The 18684-nt window shown below is 36.7% G+C and overlaps 2 protein-coding genes across 2 annotated transcripts in view; both read right to left on the reverse strand.

Moving 5' to 3' along the window:
• The window catches only part of LOC123871075 (cytochrome P450 6B4-like), a 20215-nt gene extending 13540 nt beyond the window's left edge, over positions 1–6675 (reverse strand). The window contains exon 1 of the mRNA XM_045914643.1: positions 6500–6675. Coding sequence (XP_045770599.1) covers positions 6500–6540 — 41 coding nt within the window. The 5' untranslated portion in view covers positions 6541–6675. The remainder of the gene's footprint in view (positions 1–6499) is intronic.
• A 1226-nt stretch (positions 6676–7901) lies between these two features.
• Positions 7902–18095, reverse strand: LOC123870722 (bleomycin hydrolase). Its single transcript, XM_045914101.1, has 12 exons — positions 17926–18095; positions 16921–17078; positions 15714–15844; positions 14546–14660; positions 13775–13912; positions 13452–13572; positions 12904–13031; positions 12011–12138; positions 11080–11178; positions 10499–10619; positions 9810–9920; positions 7902–8683 (listed from the first exon to the last, which is right to left on the reverse strand). Exons 1-12 carry the CDS (start codon positions 18008–18010, stop codon positions 8561–8563), a joined length of 1458 nt encoding a protein of 485 aa, XP_045770057.1. The 5' UTR covers positions 18011–18095; the 3' UTR covers positions 7902–8560.
• Positions 18096–18684: the final 589 nt, after the last annotated feature.

Raw genomic sequence — 18684 nt, forward strand, 5'->3', positions numbered from 1 at the left:
TCGCAGCCGGCGTCCGCACAGCCGGCGCTCGCAGCCGCGCCAGCCGGTGCTCACGCAGTCGACGCTCGGGCAGGCGCGCCAGTCGGCGCCCGTGCAGCAGGCGCCCACACAGGTGGTGCTTGCAGCCGCGCCAGCCGGCGCTTACGCAGCCGGCGCTCACGCAGCCGGCGCTCACGCGGCCGGCGCTCGGGCAGCCGCACCAGCCGGCGCCCTTGCAGCCGGCGCCAACACAGCCGGCGCTCGCAGCCGCCGCCGGCCGGCGCTCACGCAGTCGACGCTCGGGCAAGCCGTGCCAGCCGGCGCCCATGCAGCCGGTGCTCGCGCAGCAGCGACAGCCGGCGCCCACACAGCCAGCGCTCGGGTGGCCGCGCTGGCTGGCGCTCACGCAGCCACTGCTCGGGCGGCCGCGCCAGCCGGCACTCACGCAGCCGGCAGTTGGGCAGCCGTGCCAGACGGTGCCCGTGCAGCCGGCGATCGCAAAAATGAGTCTTTTCTTTTCGAGTATTTTTACGAAACTTTTAGATGCCTTGAAACCTAGGATACGCTCAGATTCTCATCTAGTGGGTGAGAATGGCAAGCTAAATTGTTAACTGCGTTACTTTCTGACGAAAATTACGATCGGATGCCATGATAACCGATGATAGCTAACCTTTCCCAATTTGGGGATTCGCTGGAGACATTTTACTAGGGTAAAATTGCTTTAATAAATATTTGTCATATGGATTATGACACAAACCGAAGTAAACCATTAAAAGCGCAGTCCTCAGTTAAAACTATAAATATGCAATCCAAACAGGGCCTGAAGAGCTCTCGTAGTTGTAACTATAAGCTCGAGGGTCACAAACAGACGGCTCGAGGGGCTTGACAGAGCCTTAGTCCAATTAAAAAAAAAAAAAAAAAAAAAACAAATGTGTCACGAACTTTGTGTGAGTGTGTGGCAAGTGTGACGTTGCCACGGAACCAAGCAGTACTAGTTCAAGCTACTAGCTTATTTTTTATTATTTCTCTTGCATTCATGTTTTACGAGTAAATCATAATATATATATATATATATATATATATATATATAATGTTACAACATGAAGCCCCGTCGGGGCGTTTCACAGTATAACATTGGTAATTATAATATGTTACAAGTATTATTTCAATTCTATTAAGTGTTAACATTTATGAAAATCATAAAGTATGAATAACAATTAGTAAATAATCATAAAGTATGACTGACAATTAGTAAGGAACAAGAAGTAAATAAATGAAAATAAAATATGACTTATAAATAAACGTTATAGGAGCGGTCATATCGTTAATCAATCTTAAAAGAACTTAAGTATAAAGAAAAGTGCATACATACAAAATCACTATCGTATTATACCCGGTCAGTCAAAGAAAAAAATAACGGTTATGATAGTTTCAATAATTAATAATCACTTATCGTTTTATTTTATATTAACATCATAAGGCTGTCAGAATAAATCAAATTTCGTTCAAGGCCTTCATTGATTTTGGCAGCGAATGTTGCATAATTAGATATTAGGATTTAAATAAAATCCGTAGTAACTAATGTACTGACAAAGATTTGAGAATACTGTGGTACACACAGTAAAATAGTTATATTTGCACCCGTCCAGTGTCGCGTAACACACACAAAAGCATACATATAGCACACGTAAATATTGAAGTTACAACTATTAAGGACGCCCACATATTATGTAAGCAAAACCAGTTTAGTCAATGCGCATCACGTTGCGTTGGTTAAGTTAGAAAGAATTCTTAATAATTAGAGCAATGAGGATAATATTAATCACTCTATGGATTTAAGGTATCGTCATTCGGGCTAACACGCTTTGCACTTGTGGTGTAACAGGTAGGCCCACGATTAGAGGTTATGAGTTCAAATCTCTCTTGTACATTGTCTTTGATGTTTTGTTATTTGTAGTTTAAAAAACAAAAATGCTAATATCAGCATCGATAAAATGTCTCAAAAAAAAAACCAATAGAACAGCTGTTAACAAATTAATAGAAAGGGAGTTAGCTTCCGTAATGGAATTGAGATCCCTGTTCTTTTCAGTAAAGCTAATAAAAGTGCCATATGTTACAAGTTAATCGAACAGTTACAGTTATAGACATATTTCTTTCTTTTGTACTTTTTATTATTTGAATAATTACATAGGTCTAAAAACCTACAAACAAAATCAATTCTTATACATATTAAACTTATTATAAACTAGAAGTAAGAAGATAAAAAAAAAAAGGGGTGTCCGTACTCTTCGATAATATTTATAAATAATTGCTTATGCAGTTTTGCAATACATATGAATTTTATTGAAATGGGTGAGCTTTACATTTTATTAACAATATTAACTAAATGAGCCATTGGTGTTATGAATTAACATGATTAAATGAATGAATTAATGAATTAAATAAATAAAATCTCTATTGTTTCTAATGTTACACCTAAAAATTAGTTTGAGCTTCTGATGACCAAACTAAGCTTTATTTAACACTGATGCACTATCTATAACTAGAATTAAAAAAAAAATATTTAAATAATGTAAATGTAGGCTTAACCTTTTTATAACTCTAGTTTTTATTTATTTTTTAATCTTAAAATAAATTAATCTTTTTTTTGTCAGCCCTAGCACAGACTACGATCTATTTGCAAATCTTCAAACACCAGTCTCAGTTTTAATTATCTAGTGCTTTGGTCTACAACAATTAGTGTAAAATGTTATTTTTAATTAAGTCTTTAATTAAATAAATAAATAAAAATAAAATAAATAAATAAACCCGTGTTATAGGTAACAGTGCTCTCGTCTTACAGACTAGAACTAGAACAATACAGAAATTACACAGATAATTTAATTCAAGATTGGGTGACGTTAGACTGTGTACATTTTAATACACATATCTACATATATACAAACTAGATCACTTTTCTGGGGAGCCCCTCTCTCTGTTAGTATGAGATATGAGGATCTCTAATCTCATTAACAATAATTGTGAAATATTTCTGGCTGGACAGTCACTAAAGTGGAACCATTGTATAACCGTTATACAGTTGCACCGTTCACCCTTGCAGACAAATATAAAAGTTTACTTTATGGCAAAACATAACTAATCTTCCTTCATAATATAATTAAGGTTAATTAAATAAATACATATAATACAAAATACAAAATACAAAAATATTTATTTCAGTAAAAAACAAGTTTAAATATATTTTAAATATAACATAGAAATTGGAACCGTCCCAGTAAGTAACTGGTATTAAACTAGTACTTATGGCGGGCGATCCCGCTCTTCCATAACATATTCTGTTACAATTGAAATAAATAAGTAGTTTCTAATAGTAATAAATTATATAGAATAATATAATATAGAATCTCTTTAATTTTCAATCTATATTTTAAAAATTTGGGTATACTCTCGTATGATACTTACCAATATCATTAAGTGTCGTGTGACCTCACTAATAGGTAGGTTTTGTCCAAACAAAACAAATATACTTGCAACATCGTTAGATTTTTCATAGTTGTGAGATTTGTTTACGTAGAAGAGACACAAAATCACGGGATACAAAATTATGTCGTAATTTCACGGAATTGCGTCTTAAGTAGGTGCGATATAATTGTCAAAATAATATAAAATTATAAATTTATCTGATGACGGTAGTTAGATAAAATCGATATTTGGCTTATTCGATCTCATACAATCTATTACTAGGAGGCCAACAATATTGAACTTTCATAAACATGGGTGTTTTGAAGGTTTTGGTTTAGTCTCCATCTGAGATTCGGAGCGATATCGCATATTTTCGGTATTTGTATTGTGAACTGGATAATTAGATGTTGTGATAGCAATCACGCTCTAATTAAATTATTAATTTTGCCATTAAATTTTTAAATTAAAACTCTTGAATAAACTCTTCGCATTGAACCTGTGTTTACGTAGGTTTTGGGAGGACATTTCGATAATTCAACAGTATTTAAATAATACCTGCTTTTCTGAGTGACGCTTATAATAGGTTAATATTATTGGTTGAGGGCAGCTCACTTCTTATGCTGAATGCGTGAGATGAGTATATAATACTTTTACGTATAAGTTTCACCTATATGTGCGTGTTAAAGAATTTACAGTTATATCGTTGGTAATATCACACATTCACACGTGGATGCGTGTTGGTATGCCTTGCAAACTTTTGTTGTTTGTACATCCTTATCCCAATAATATAAAACACAAGAAAAAAAGTGTTACTATATATGCCCGTTACAGACTTTGAAACCATCCAACCAATGAGCCTGAAATCAGTGTCATTAGAAAGTTAATGATGCGAAGATTGTCGTAGACTACTAAACCAATGCGTAAGGCACATTTCTTCTAGCATAGTACCATACGCCAGGTTATACGCTGGTGTGTTGTAAAAGCACTGCGTTTGTAATAAAGTTGACGAAGCAAAAGTAGAACTGTTCAAAGTGTTGCACATTACAATCGTATACCAGTCATGGTAGGACAGTCCTCAACGGAACAGTCTCATATTGTTATTTAGGATATATGATAGATTGCATATGTCGCAGGATAGTAGTAGTAGGAAGCTATTTTCAATAGACCACATGAACACTGCTTAATGTCTTCCAGTGAATCCTCAGAAAGGGACCCGTAATTGGCTAAACATCTCTAATTGAAATAAATATCACAACAGTTGATGAATTAACAATTAAAACGTAATCGTTTCATTCGAATCGGATAGTAATTGCATACAAAAGATAGTTCACAATAATATAAAATGCTAAGTAACTAATGGATATGGTTATAGGTTGATGGACAACCCTGGTCCTAAATGAATACATATAGTTCAAAGTTAATGGACAACCCTGGTCCTAAATGAAAATAAAAGGGTCATTCAAAAATATTTTCGTGTTGGAAATAAATGACAATAACATTAAAGTTTTGTTAAATTTAATAAATGTAACACCAAATGAAAACGAAGGAACTAGATTTTTATCAATGGAAAACAACCATTTTTAAATGGCAATCACTAACTTTAAATTCGCTTAATCTGGAGCTAAAATTTCAATCATCAAAATTAACTTTGCAGTAACGGATCGTAAATTTTGCTTTCCAGATAGCTTCATAAGAAAAAGTCAGTGAGGATTAAACCTGGACTCCTCGGTGGCCAATTAACGTCGTCTCGATTACGCTCTTACTGTAGAATTCGAGTCAGTTGACAGGGTTATCGGGATTTATTTCCTGTACGGCAACAGCTTTATTTGGACGCAAGTGTAATGCCTTTTAATAATCGGCAGAACTGTGATTTATTCAAATTTAGAGTTTTTGGGACCAAACGCATTATAGTCTTATATTAGCTGAGACAGATGGACATATAGTAGACGGTTTTCCCCGTTCTTGAAGTTCTTATGCAACCCGGTTTTTTGGCCGGCATTGTGTTCCCAGTCCCCTCTTGTGGACCCAATTGAATTTGCACTTAGAACATTATTTTTACCAACATTAAATTAAAATATTTTATTGAGACGCCCAGTAAAGATATATATATTTAAATCCTGATCCTTGTAAAAAGAAAAAACCTGTAGACCTTTCCTCACCCTCTGTTACCTGCGTATGACAGACTACAGACAAAACAGAAACGAAAATATTTCTGAATCACCCTTTAAGGGACAGCCCTGGTCCTAGAATAAAATATGCTGGAACAACCCTGGTCCAATATTTATTTTAAGGACCACCATGGTCTGTGACTATGTTTATAGTTAAAATAGAATTTGTTAATTTGAAATCATTAGAGGCCTGGTGGCATACGAACAACGTTGGTCTTAGCATTTAACATTGGACAACCTGGTCCAATATTTATTTCAAGGACAACCATGGTCCATGATTACGTAAATACTTAAAATAGAATTTGTTTATTTAAAATTATTAATTATATTTATAGAAAGTTAGAAATTATTAGTGATACAATAACGTAAATCTGCCATGTTTTGTTGCTTGTCGCTCGAGGTCGACGACCCAATTTGGATGGCCGACTGTTAGCAACACTGGCTAAAATACTGTTTATTATCAGCAACACTGACCAAATTACTATTTTTATATAACTTTTGTGTAATGAAACAAGTGTAGCCACGTCAATACACCTTATTAAATATGTTATTATACCTTTGTCAATATACGTTTCATGACAAGACGTATATTGACAAAGGCAATTATTATTGTCCGGAAGTAGTTGGAGTTTTCTTCGAGAGTCGGGCCAGCCCGCTCAGTCAGTGTATTTTTGTACTCCAATCGAGAAAGTGTGAAGTGGAATATTGTCAAGTGTTAAAGTGTTAAAGTGGCAAATTGTAAAGACAAGTGGTAAAGTATAAGAAATACAGCATTAATTATGAGTAAGTTATGTTTTATTTCACTACTATTAATAATAATAAAATTAAAATCCTGAGATCACAAAATGTAGGTATCTGTTGGCGCGATCTGAGTTAGCGCCAACAAATATAATACACCAATAACAAACAAGAAAACTAAGTGTATGGCCATCTTGGGCAAATTAGACAAATTATTATGAATCTCTACAGTTGAATCCCGCAGTTTTTATTGAGTTAGAAGTGTTATTAAGTTATGATAGTACACTTAAATTAGGGTGACAAAAATATTTAATTTAAAAACGATACTCGCATTTTTTAGGCGTCGTCGTCCTAATACAACGGATGCGCGATCAACGCAAGTTTGCGCGAATTTAATTCGTAAGAATTTTCGAAACCAACCTTTTTAGAGCCTCGATAGCTCAACGGTTGAGGAGCGGACTGAATTCCGAAAGGTTGGCGGTTCAAACCCCACCCGCTGCACTATTGTCGTACCCACTGCCGGCACAAGCTTTATGCTTAATTGGAGGGGAAAGGGGAGTATTAGTCATGATTAGCATCAGCATCATTCAGTCCGCTCCTTAACCGCGGAGCTATTTTCAAAATAATTTATATTGTCAAAATAATTTACCACTATATCCCGCAATCACCTCAATGCAAAACATCCTATTCGAGTGACGCATTAAACGCTTTATCTGTTTATAAACGGTAGACCCTCTTTAAAAAACAATTATTATTTGTTGTGAAGCGTCAACTCATCGTTACTAGTGTGTTTTTGCACGTGGTAGGTACATATCCAGAGACTCCTTATCATTCCAAATATAAAAAGATCAAGCATAATAAAAAATATCTAAATAGTAGGTATTTTTTTATTTTTATCTGTTGTTTACATGTACAACGTCGTAAATATTTACTCAAATGATAAATAAAGATACACACAAAACCATTAAGGTGAGTTCATTATAGACCGTGTACGGGCCGGGTGGTAACATCTAAATTTATAAAAGGAAAGGCTGACTGACTGACTGATCTATCAATGCACAGCTTAAACTACTGGACTGTTCGGGCTGTTTGACATGCAGATAACTATTATGACGTAGACAATAGGCATCCGCTAAAGGATTTTTGAAAATTCAACTCCCATGGGAATAAAATAGCGGTTTAAAAATAGAAGACACGGGTATAAGTGGTAGTAGTAAATATTTTGCGAGCCTGTCAGTCTTTTTGTTGCTAAATGCAAAAAATAAAAAACCACTTTCCGTGAAAAAGCGGCTGTGATATCACCGTTAGGAAAACTAGTAATTTCATCAATTGATTTTTTTTAAAATTAGCAACACCCATCACTACCCTAAACTAATTTGACAGGTCTAATTCTAGTGGCTAGTGGGCGTTAAGAAAGAGATAGCAACACATTTAGATATGTATTTTTAAGAGACTGCAACAGATTTAGACACATTCTTTAGTAAAGCTAGGAGTATATTTTTTTATTATTTATTATAGTTTAATTTCTATAGTTGAAATAAAATAAAAATTCAGTAACGTTTGTAGTATTTTATTAGTATAAAATGTACAGTAACAATATTATTAGGTATGTACAGTAAAAAATTGTGCTAAAACCATTAAATATCCATTGACAATCATTGATAACAACATAGTGTGAATAGACCTAATCTTATCTATGGTTGGTTAATAATTCGTGCTAAGCACAGCGCGGCCTGTGCTCTTCATAGCATGAATCTTTCCTTAATAATATGTTATTCAGTAAAATCCAGAGTTAATTACACATAATGTCCTATATACATGTTTAATGTACCCCCTTTAGCTTCTAATTCATTTGTTTGATATCAGTTTAGTTTTTATATCTACAGGCACTCCGAGCACTATTAAGTATTATCATGTTAACACGTCGGTGATGCGATCTTGAAGTTTTTTCCCATCAGAAATTGCCCAACGCACATAATTATATAGAACTTTTATACTTCAATTGCATACAAACACATTATAAGCTGATGTTATTCTTAGAGCAAACTGGGCAGGCAAGCGTTCCCATGGGATCCCAGACAGGCAAAACTTTGGCTTCCTGCTTGAACCTGCTTAGAACTTCCTCGGGGACTTACGAGTGGGCCTAATATAATATTGTAATTTGTATTTATGACTATTAAAATAAGACCACATAGGTGACATATAGGCCGATGTTATTGCTTAGAGCAAACTGGGCAGGCGAGCGTTCCCATGGGATCCCAGGCGGGCAGGACTTTGGCTTCCTGCTTGAACACGCTTAGCACTTCCTCGGGAACATATTTCTTGTCCACCACCACCTGGGAAATTAGTATGGTTAATGCATAAGAAAATAAGTACGAGCGCAGTGAGCTTAAACTTTTTACACGACTGCCCAAAAAAGGATTGTAATGTTTTCAAGGTTCTTGTAAGTAACTTTTTTTTATTCCACCATAACTTTTGAATGCCTGTGTTAGATTGGAATGTATGGGGTGTGGCGGTCGCCACATTCGCAAGCAGATGGCGCTTCTCACTCATACGAAGAAATCTATCAACAATTAATGGACACACGACGCTCGCACCAGATGGCGGCACGGGTACATTCATCGGAAGTCAAAGTAGAACACGCAAATCTGAATCACACTAACAGAATTTTCTGAAATGTACACTATATATAGAAGTTACAAGATACCCAGCTGACATCCCGAGCACAATACCGCTCGGAGCGAAAATTTACCTATTGCTAACATCAAGCACACATACACCCTCCCGTACAGGGGTATCGTTAGAGGTCTATTACTACATATATTGTTAGTATGGCGGCTTTTAAATTGAGTCGGTACTACCACTTTGTAAGTCCCACCGATGTACTTGCAGAAATCGTTGCGTTTCCGCCTTTTTGGGTTCCGTACCTCAAAAGGAAAAACGGAACCCTTATAGGATCACTTAGTTGTCTGTCTGTCAAGAAACCTATAAGGTACTTCCCGTTGTCCTAGAATCATGAATTTGGCAAGTAGGTAGGTCTTATAGCACAAGTACAGGAATAAATCTGAAAACCGCAAATTTGTGGTTACATCATTTAAAAAAAAATTTAATGTGTTTCAATTTTCCAAATAAGATAACTATACCAAGTGGGGTATCATATGAAAGGGCTTTACCTGTACATCCTAAAACAGATTTTTATTTATTTTTATGTATATTAGTTTTTGATTAATCGTGCAAAATGTTGGAAAAAATACCTGAATACGGAACCCTCAGTGCGCGAGTCAGACTCGCACTTTTTACACATTAACATTTTCGATAAATCGAAAACTATTGTATATGTAGTTTTTGATTTATCGAAAATGTTGGAAAAAAATACCTGAGTACGGAAACCCTCAGTGTGCGAGTCTGACTCGCACTTGGCCGGTTTTTTAAGCTCATACAGTGTGTAATGTGTATATTTACCTCGAACACGAACTCCCGGAACCAGGGCGCGGTGAGCAGCAAGTAACCTTTGTCGTAATCCTTGTCGCTGTACGAGTTCTCCACGCGGAACTTCACGGGGTTGCCACTCTCCTAATCAAAAATATAATAAGGTGTTTATACTTTTTTTTTGTATTTTCATCTTTATATTTCCTTAATAATAAGTACCTATATAATATTTACAAACTTCATGTGGTTAGTTTTTAGGGTTCCGTACCTCAAAAAGAATAGCGGAACCCTTATAGGATCACTTTGTTGTCTGTCTGTCTGTCAAGAAATCTATAGGGTACTTCCCGTTGTCCTAGAATCATGAAATTTGGCAGGTAGGTAGGTCTTATAGCACAGATACAGTTAGTGTGTTAGTCTTCCCAAAGTCTGGGTGAAAGTCTCCATTTCTTTCCACTTTTTCCTATTTTGGGCAGCATACATCCAGTCTCGTCCAGCTACTTTTATAATGTCTTGGGACCATCGTTTCTTGGCCTGCCCACTTTTGGCCTGTCATATGGTCCACTCCACTGTTTCTGTCCACTTCCCATCTTTGCACCTAGATACATGTCCAGCCCATTGCCACTTTAGTTTTAAGGCAAGTTCCAGAGTTCCATGCATTGCCACTTTAGTTTCCTCTGGAACATGGATTAAAATAAATATTAGTATGGATAAAATATACTCACATCGGTTCCTATGGCGGTGAACACCATAGCGTGAGTCATACACGAGTCCCCATAGAGCAGTCGGTCTGCCTTGTTCAGGCCCACTTGCACCTCTGTGTTGAACACCAACCGGAAGTCATGCCTGCCGACATTGGAAATAGTTTTTTTTAAATTTATTCTTTTGTCACTTTAACTGCATCCTCTGAAGTTATGTCAGAGACGTTTTTTGTTTTTTTTTGTTCTAATGTGCGATTTTTCGAAAGGAACAGAACGGTGCAATTTTTCCGTATGTTAATGTTATTAATTGGAAACAGTTTACACTAGCCGACTCGCCTTGGTTTTGTCTGGATGGAATATCTGGTTTATCGGTTTTATCATCCATTTTCAATCATTTTCACAAATGCTTTCTTAGAAGATGTCGACATCATAGTAGCTAACTAAAATAAATAAAATAAACTAATAGTAGTAAGTAAAAAAAAAAAAAAACTGCATGTCCAGCCTAATCCGTCCAGTAGTTTGAGCTTAGCGTAGATAGATCAGTTAGTTAGTCAGTCAGTCAGCTTTTCCTTTTATATACTATTTAGATATCAATTTCCACTTACGCATCCAAGTCTTCCAGTCCATTTTTCCGCTCGAATCTTTTTGAGACTTCGCTGCCAAACCACACCGCTTCCCCACCCTGTATACTGTCCTTGACTACTCTGAAACAAAAGCTTAGTAAGAAAAATCTGTATATAAGAATCCATCTAACTTTTCACAATGCTTCAATTATAAATGGCATTAGATTATTATACACACTCATGTATAATCTATTTTTTAATACCGCATTTTATACTTGTCTAAGTATAGTAGGTAAGGTCGACATGGCGATCGGGGTGGGGACGACCCGCACACATTCAGCCCCCGCTCTAACCCGGTGCGGGAGAGCGCGGGTGTGTTGAGGCCTTATACCCCGTTTGCCATCTCGACCTGTCGCGTACTATATTACAGTCTAATTTTTAATTCGGTGGAATTCTAACAGTTATCATTGTACATACATAAGACAGATGGGTATTTTTCATGAAAAAAAAGGTTACCATCTGAAGTTAAATTTAATCCCAAATTAACCTAAGAGTCCAAACGCATTTACGCTGCGTTGCGCAGTGCGGCAGCGCCTTGCTCCATACAAACTCGTATAAACTACTAGCTGACGCCCGCGACTTCGTCCGCGTTGATTTAGGTTTTTCGAAATCCCATGAGAACTCTTTGGTTTTCCGGGATAAAAAGTAGCCTATGCTAATCCAGAATATTATCTATCTCCATTCTGAATTTCAGCCAAATCCGTCCAGTAATTTTTGCGTGAAGGAGTAACAAACATACACACACACACACACACATACAAACTTTCGCCTTTATAATATTAGTGTGATATTTTCAGCGCAGCGCAGGTCAAGTGCGTAAGTCAATATATAAAAACCGGTCAAGTGCGAGTCAGATTCGCATATGAAGGGTTCCATACAATTGTATTGTAATTAAAAAAAAATTGTTCCTCACTTGATAAGCGTTTCGATGGGCTGGTTGTTGTAGGCCGTCTGTCGCCCGCCCACCATGTTGCCGAGGCATTCCAGCGTGTACAGATTTCCGAACGGGTTGGACTCGCGCGGGTCGCTCACGAGGCACACCTGGCAAAATCAAAGACAAAATTAATAAAAATTGCGATTTTTTATTATAGCTTTTTTATTACTTGAAGACACTTGTAGTTATTTTTCACTTTTCACACACTTTAAATCAAAAGTCAATAAAAAGAAAGAGCCTAGGAGAGCTAGACCTTTGTCATTTTATAAAAGCTGAATAATTTCTCGCATTTTATATTTCAATTGTTTTTTGTTTATCCAATAATTTGTTTCAAATAATTACGTAAGCTACTTACGTGAGCAAAACTTACAGGTGTAATTGCGGCCTCGAAAGAACTTGTAAAAGTCTAATTGGCCGGATTCGAAAGAACTTGTAAAAGTCTAATTGAATAAAAACATTTTGAATTTGAATTTGAATTTGAACTTAGTACACCTGTAAGTACGTAGCTTTCTTGATTATCTTACGACAATTTTATTCATGTAGACACTCTCATATGTACACTAGCTCATGCCCTCGACTATCTGCATGCCAAATATCAGCTTGATCCGTCCAGTATTTTGAGCAGCGCGTTGATAAATCAGTCAGTCAGTCATCTTTTCCTTTTATATATTTAGATTCACCGTAAATTTGCTGTCATCAGTTGCCAATTAATTACGTAAGCTACTTACGTAAGTAAAGCTTACAAGAGTAATTACGGCCTTATCGTGATAATTTAGTACGTTAAATTAAAACTAAAGCTACGAGGGTTCCAAACGCGCCCAGGTCTAAGAGGAGCCCACAACAAACTCAGCCGGGTACTTTTTATGTCTTACCTTATCATCGACGTTAAACAGTGGACGGACATGTTTATTGTAGAACTCTTGAGGGGTGAGGGATCCAAACGTGTTGTAGGCCTTTTCCTTGTTGTAGAATTCGAATGTGAACTTTTCTGGTGGTATACCTGCACCAATAGGAACAGAGCTTAAGATCATATCACAGTCTAAAAAGATACTTCATACAGTGGGTAAACGGATGTGGCTACTTGGCTAGGTTAGGTTTGGCGTTGTTTTAAACGTGATTCCAAAAAATCTGGTCAAGTTCAAGGCAGATGCGCACACAAAGGACGTACATTGAACAAGATGTAACTTATGTGCAACACTGCAAGTAAATGATGGACAGCACCATCTATATGTTTTTTTTTATAATGTTTACAATTTTTTTTTATAAATTTTTACAAATTCACGGTTTTCGGATTTTTGAACATCTTTTCTTGAAAGTCAAAACAGACAGACAGACAACGAAGTGATTCTATAAGGGTCTATTGAGGTATGGAACCCTAAAAAATATGGTACCGATCAATACACAGTTTGTTACAACATACCCAGGCACGTGCCAACGATATTGTAGATGACAGCTATTTGCTTATCTATGGTGCACTGTATGTCTTCGTCTGACGCGTTGGAAGACACTTTGTCGCGCAATTCTTTGGCATATTCCCGCAACTGGAATGAAAAAAAAAACTGAAGAAAAGGGTTAAATATATTTTAAAACTAGCTAATGCCCGTGTGGACTACACAAATTTCAAACTCCTATTTTACCCTCTTCAACCAATCAATCAATCAATTAACCTGTTTGCGTCCACAGCTGGACATAGGCCTTCCCAAGAGCGCGCCACCACACACGATCCTCCGCTATGTTTATTACCTTAGTTTTAATGAGCGCGTTCATGTGTAAACTCCGCCTCGAACTGAAGGTCTCCGGGAAGCACTTCTTGGGCATCAGACCGTATTTGTTAACTAAATTCACTACCATGTCCCATTGGCCGCCGTCGTTTATTGGATCCTGTCACAAAAAAGACACAAGATTCTACATTTACCATAGAAATAGAAAGATTTTTGGAGTTTCGAACCTATTACTAAGCCTCCGCTGTCCGTCCGTCTGTCAACGGGCTGTATCTCGTGAACTGTAATAGTTAGAGAGTTGAAATTGTCATAGAATATATATTCTATTGCCGCTGTAACAAATAATAAAAAAATCAAAATGGCTGCCACGTAAATTAAAAATATTAAAAAGTGTAATTTCTTTCTACAAGGAATCAAAACCTTAGTTTGTAATAATCCGTTAAACCAAACAAATCTGTATCTGTGTAAACGTGCAGCATACGATATGCACCGCCCGCCCTCCTACTGATAAACATGTAGGAAAAGTTAGCAATACGCACCACCACCACGCAGCACCACACAAATGCCAAAACCACTCTACGCACGTTTCGCCCCGACACCGGAGCATCCTCAGGAGATGTAGATCTTACAATGCCAAATTGCACTTGGTTTTAAGATTTGTGTGGTGCTGCGTGGTGGTGGTGCGTATTGCTTGCTTGGTGGCTGGCTTTTCCTGCATGTTTATTATCCGCTTCTATACAAGTGTTATTTCTTGTACAAAACCATATGCATATTATCTGCTCTTGAGAAATACCTTAAGTAAAAAGTTGACTAGACGTCCATCTAACTTCTCGCCTTGTCTGGCCGTGGTGACAATATTGTTCAGCCAGTAGTGAGACCGCTCAATCTTGTCCCAAAAGAATAAGTAACTGAAAATAAAAGAAAAGTTAAGCTGAAACATCCTCTTTAAGTGATATAGAAGTTTGTGATGAGGATTTTGTGGCTTTTGATCAATAGTAATAATATTACTACCAACCGAATTAGCACTAAAATATGAGTTGCAGGATGAAAATCTTTTGCCATTGGCGTTGTCTAGAGATAAATTCAAGTGGCTTGTTTCATTTATTCAACATGATCAACCCATTTCCAGTGGCTTGTTTCATTTATTCAACATGATCAACCCATTTCCAGTGGCTTGTTTCATTTATTCAACATGATCAACCCATTTCCAGTGGCTTGTTTCATTTATTCAACATGATCAACCCATTTCCAGTGGCTTGTTTCATTTATTCAACATGATCAACCCATTTCCAGTGGCTTGTTTCATTTATTCAACATGATCAACCCATTTCCAGTGACTTGTTTCATTTATTCAACATGATCAACCCATTTCCAGTGGCTTGTTTCATTTATTCAACATGATCAACCCATTTCCAGTGGCTTGTTTCACATTATTCAACATGATCAACCCACCCATTTTAAAGCAGGGTTCACGACGCTGGGCAATTGTGGATTCGCAGACTTCACACAACTTTGAGAACATTCAGGTTTCCTTATGATGTTTTCCTTCACTGTTAAAACAAGTGATATTAATCAATTGCTTACAACGCACATGGCTCCAAAAAGTTAAAAATGCGTGCCCGGGATCGAACTCCCGACCACCCGAATAGGAGGCCGAAGTCTTATCCACTAGGCTATCATCGCTTCCGCACCGTAATTTTAAGGGGTCAGTACCCGAAGAGTTGCAACGGAACCTTATTACTAAGCCTCTTCTGTCCCGTCCGTCCGTCCGTCCGTCCGTTTGTTAACGGGCTGTATCTCGTGTACCATAATAAAAAGAGAATGTTTGCCATGAAAATTTATACAAATCAAAGAAGTGTTTTATCTTGTGCAATGGCACATTGATCAGATTTTAATTATTTTACTTTATTTCCAGGCTCTGCAGTTTGCCATGTATTTTTAAGAGACTAATTAGTACTAACCTTTGTGAGAATTCAAATTCATCTATACAATACTTCTTCATGAACGGCAGCCTCATGACATTGAGCGCGGCAAACAGCCAGCACCGTCCCGTGTTCTCTTGGTTCGTCACCGGCTTGCCCTCCGACTCAATCTGAAAATATCATTCATGACGAGCACCGTGAAGAGTGAAGAGCCTACGGATTAATTTCGGTTCGGGATTTGGGGGATCAGTGATTCGTTAATGCAAAAACCGGCTAAGTGCGAGTCAGACTCGCGCAACGAGGGTTCTGTACTACAGACGAAGTAAAACTTTGTTTGTAGAAGTTATTGTTGATATCCAAAAAACTGTGATAGTTAGAGTGTTGGTTTTATTTTTCTTGAAAAATATACATAAACTGCTATTGAACATAATTTTCTCCGATTTTTGAACTGGTACTTTTGGACGATAAATCAAAAACTACTATGCATAAAATTAACTAATAGACTAATTTGATCGCCTACCCACCTAATGGAGTCCGATTCTTGGGATTTTGGGGTTACATCACAAAAAAATGAAAGTATTATTTCTTTTACTATGGTATGGAACTCTTCATGTACAACATTAAAATATAGTATACCTACATATACCAAGCGACAAAAAAAAAGAATTTTACTATATTATTTCAGCATTTATTAAGATATAGTCAGGTTTTACTTTTCAACTTTATCTTGTTTAAACAGAGATTACATTTTATTATTCACCTGCACAATGCAATATTTGCAATAAACACTTAATATAATACTTTTATCAATGATAAGAGACATTGCAGGAGTAATGATAAGAAATGATAGACAAGGTTAAGAACACATGCATACTTTCTTAATTACAAGATAGGCAACAATCATGCTAAATGAGAAGCAATGATGAGGTCTAGTTTGGAGAGTGCTTGCCCAGAAGATTGCCTATTCACTCTTGCCTTGAAGGTAAAAGTTACGCAAGGCTATAAGACAGAAAAACAGACAGCAAAACGCTGTTCCACATCTTGGCCATCGTATCAGAAACCTAACTAAGTGTGTGTAATCTAGATAGATAGACAGATAGAAGTCTTTATTGCACACAAAAACATGTAAACGAACAACACAGAAGGAAGAAAGCAGAAAAAACAATTGTATGCAAAGGTGGCCTTATTGCTTAGAGCAATCTCTACCAGGCAACCTTAGTAGATGCAGAGAGAGAAGTAACATTACCTTAATATTGTAAACATGCAAGGATGCATCTGTCCTTCTTTTGCTGATAGCAACTTCGAACGGATCAAACCGGGCGCAGGCATTCTGTGCCAACTCATTCTTGGGATTTGAGTAGAATTCATTCCTAAATTTATCTAACGTACCAAGACTTAGAGGATCTGAAAGAAATTATATTTTATTATAATAACTATTGAGTGTTAGATGATATCAGCAACTTTGTCCATTTGAGTTTAAGTTTTTTAAAAATTCTGTGGGAACTCTTTGATTTCCCAGGATAATATGTAGCCAACATGTTAAGACAGAGTATAAATTTCATCCCAAACTGAAAAATCGGCAAGCCACAGTGCACATGAAGGAGTAACAAAAACTCTCACATCACTATTCATTAATGCAAAGTGGGTTTGTTTAACTTGTGGGTTGTGGGTTTGTCAATCTCGCCACAACTGAGAAATGGATGAATCACCTGGTTTTAAGTTATCCTGCACATTGCATCCTGGTAATACTACTACTGATTAAAATTGTGTACCAGATAACCATAAAATTTAATGTACTACCGTAACAGAATCGGCTAAATGCCTTAATAGCAAACTAAGCATAAATATTTTGGTAGCATATTATACAAACCAATCATCTCACTTTTTGCAAAATCTTCTTCACTGATAATTTCCAGTTTATACATCATTCTAATTATTATTCACCTTGTTTCTTATTATTTTAACTCAAATATTCTACGAAATTCTAGTTTTACAAGTTTATTCATTTCATTTTACGTTAACAGAGCAATATAAAATCTTAATAATAGAGTAGTATATTCTAACAATTTGTGTGTGTGAGACTTGTTCAGAAGTCTAAATTAAAAACTTGTCACAAACAGGTTGCATGCAATTTGATGACTGGCATATTTTACGCTTATTAAAAAGATACCAGGTGTTAAGTAAAAGACGACTTATAATAATAAATACTAAGTAATAAAAAATAAATACTAAGTTTCAATCTGCTACTTACTTGAACACATAGTTACGGATGAAATATTGATTTTAAAATGTGCGCTGGTGCTCAATATTGCTCGAAAAATGGGTTTCACGATCATTTATCGAATGCAAACTAAGTATTTTTGCCGGCCAATTTATTTCTGCAAAAGTGCAAAAATTGATATTGTAGTCTTTGGAATCAACTCAATCACCGACCAGAAACAAAAGAACTCAATCGTGACTCAATCAGCTGCAATCAGCTGTGCAGTGTCAAACGTGTGTCAAAGAGTGGTCAAAGAGTATGTACCCTAATGACCTTTTTTTTTTCTTTAAATCTGGCTTTACTCTGATTAGCCAATGTCAAGTTTGTGATATTTTCAAGTTATTGAATTTATACAAGTATGGACTCCGTCTGCGCCGGCGCCCGCCGACATACGCGCGGCGCCTCTTTAGAGCGCTTCCCAGTCAGTTCCACCACCAAAAAACACCAACTAACACAAAAACCAGCCACTCTTAACAAAAAAAAAACACTCCAAACAAGCACAGCACGCGCGCCAGCAAACGCCATCGCAGACGAAGTCACCCTAATGACCTAATCAGTTTTAGCAGTGTGCACTACAGTTGACAGATCGATTTTTATCGATTCGATTTTATATTATTTGTTCGATATATCAATATTTTTGTGCGATATTTATTTTTTCGATATATCTATATAAAATTCCAACGTTCATAAAGGTATAAGAATCGATATTTTATCAACCAACAAATTACTTAAGTACCTACGTTTTTTACT

Source organism: Maniola jurtina, chromosome 13 (genome assembly GCF_905333055.1).
Source record: "Maniola jurtina chromosome 13, ilManJurt1.1, whole genome shotgun sequence".
In the NCBI taxonomy this organism is placed as follows: Eukaryota; Metazoa; Arthropoda; class Insecta; order Lepidoptera; family Nymphalidae; genus Maniola; species Maniola jurtina.

Bases quoted from the DNA above. Each gene is read 5' to 3' on its own strand.
- LOC123870722 (XM_045914101.1), bottom strand. From the start codon at position 18,010: ATGATCGTGAAACCCATTTTTCGAGCAATATTGAGCACCAGCGCACAT. The intron at 13,913-14,545 runs GTATTTCTCAAG...TTTTTGTGACAG, and splicing joins TAGTCAACTTTTTACTTAAG to GATCCAATAAACGACGGCGG. The intron at 11,179-12,010 runs GTGAGGAACAAT...CTTTTGTTTCAG, and splicing joins CCCATCGAAACGCTTATCAA to AGTAGTCAAGGACAGTATAC.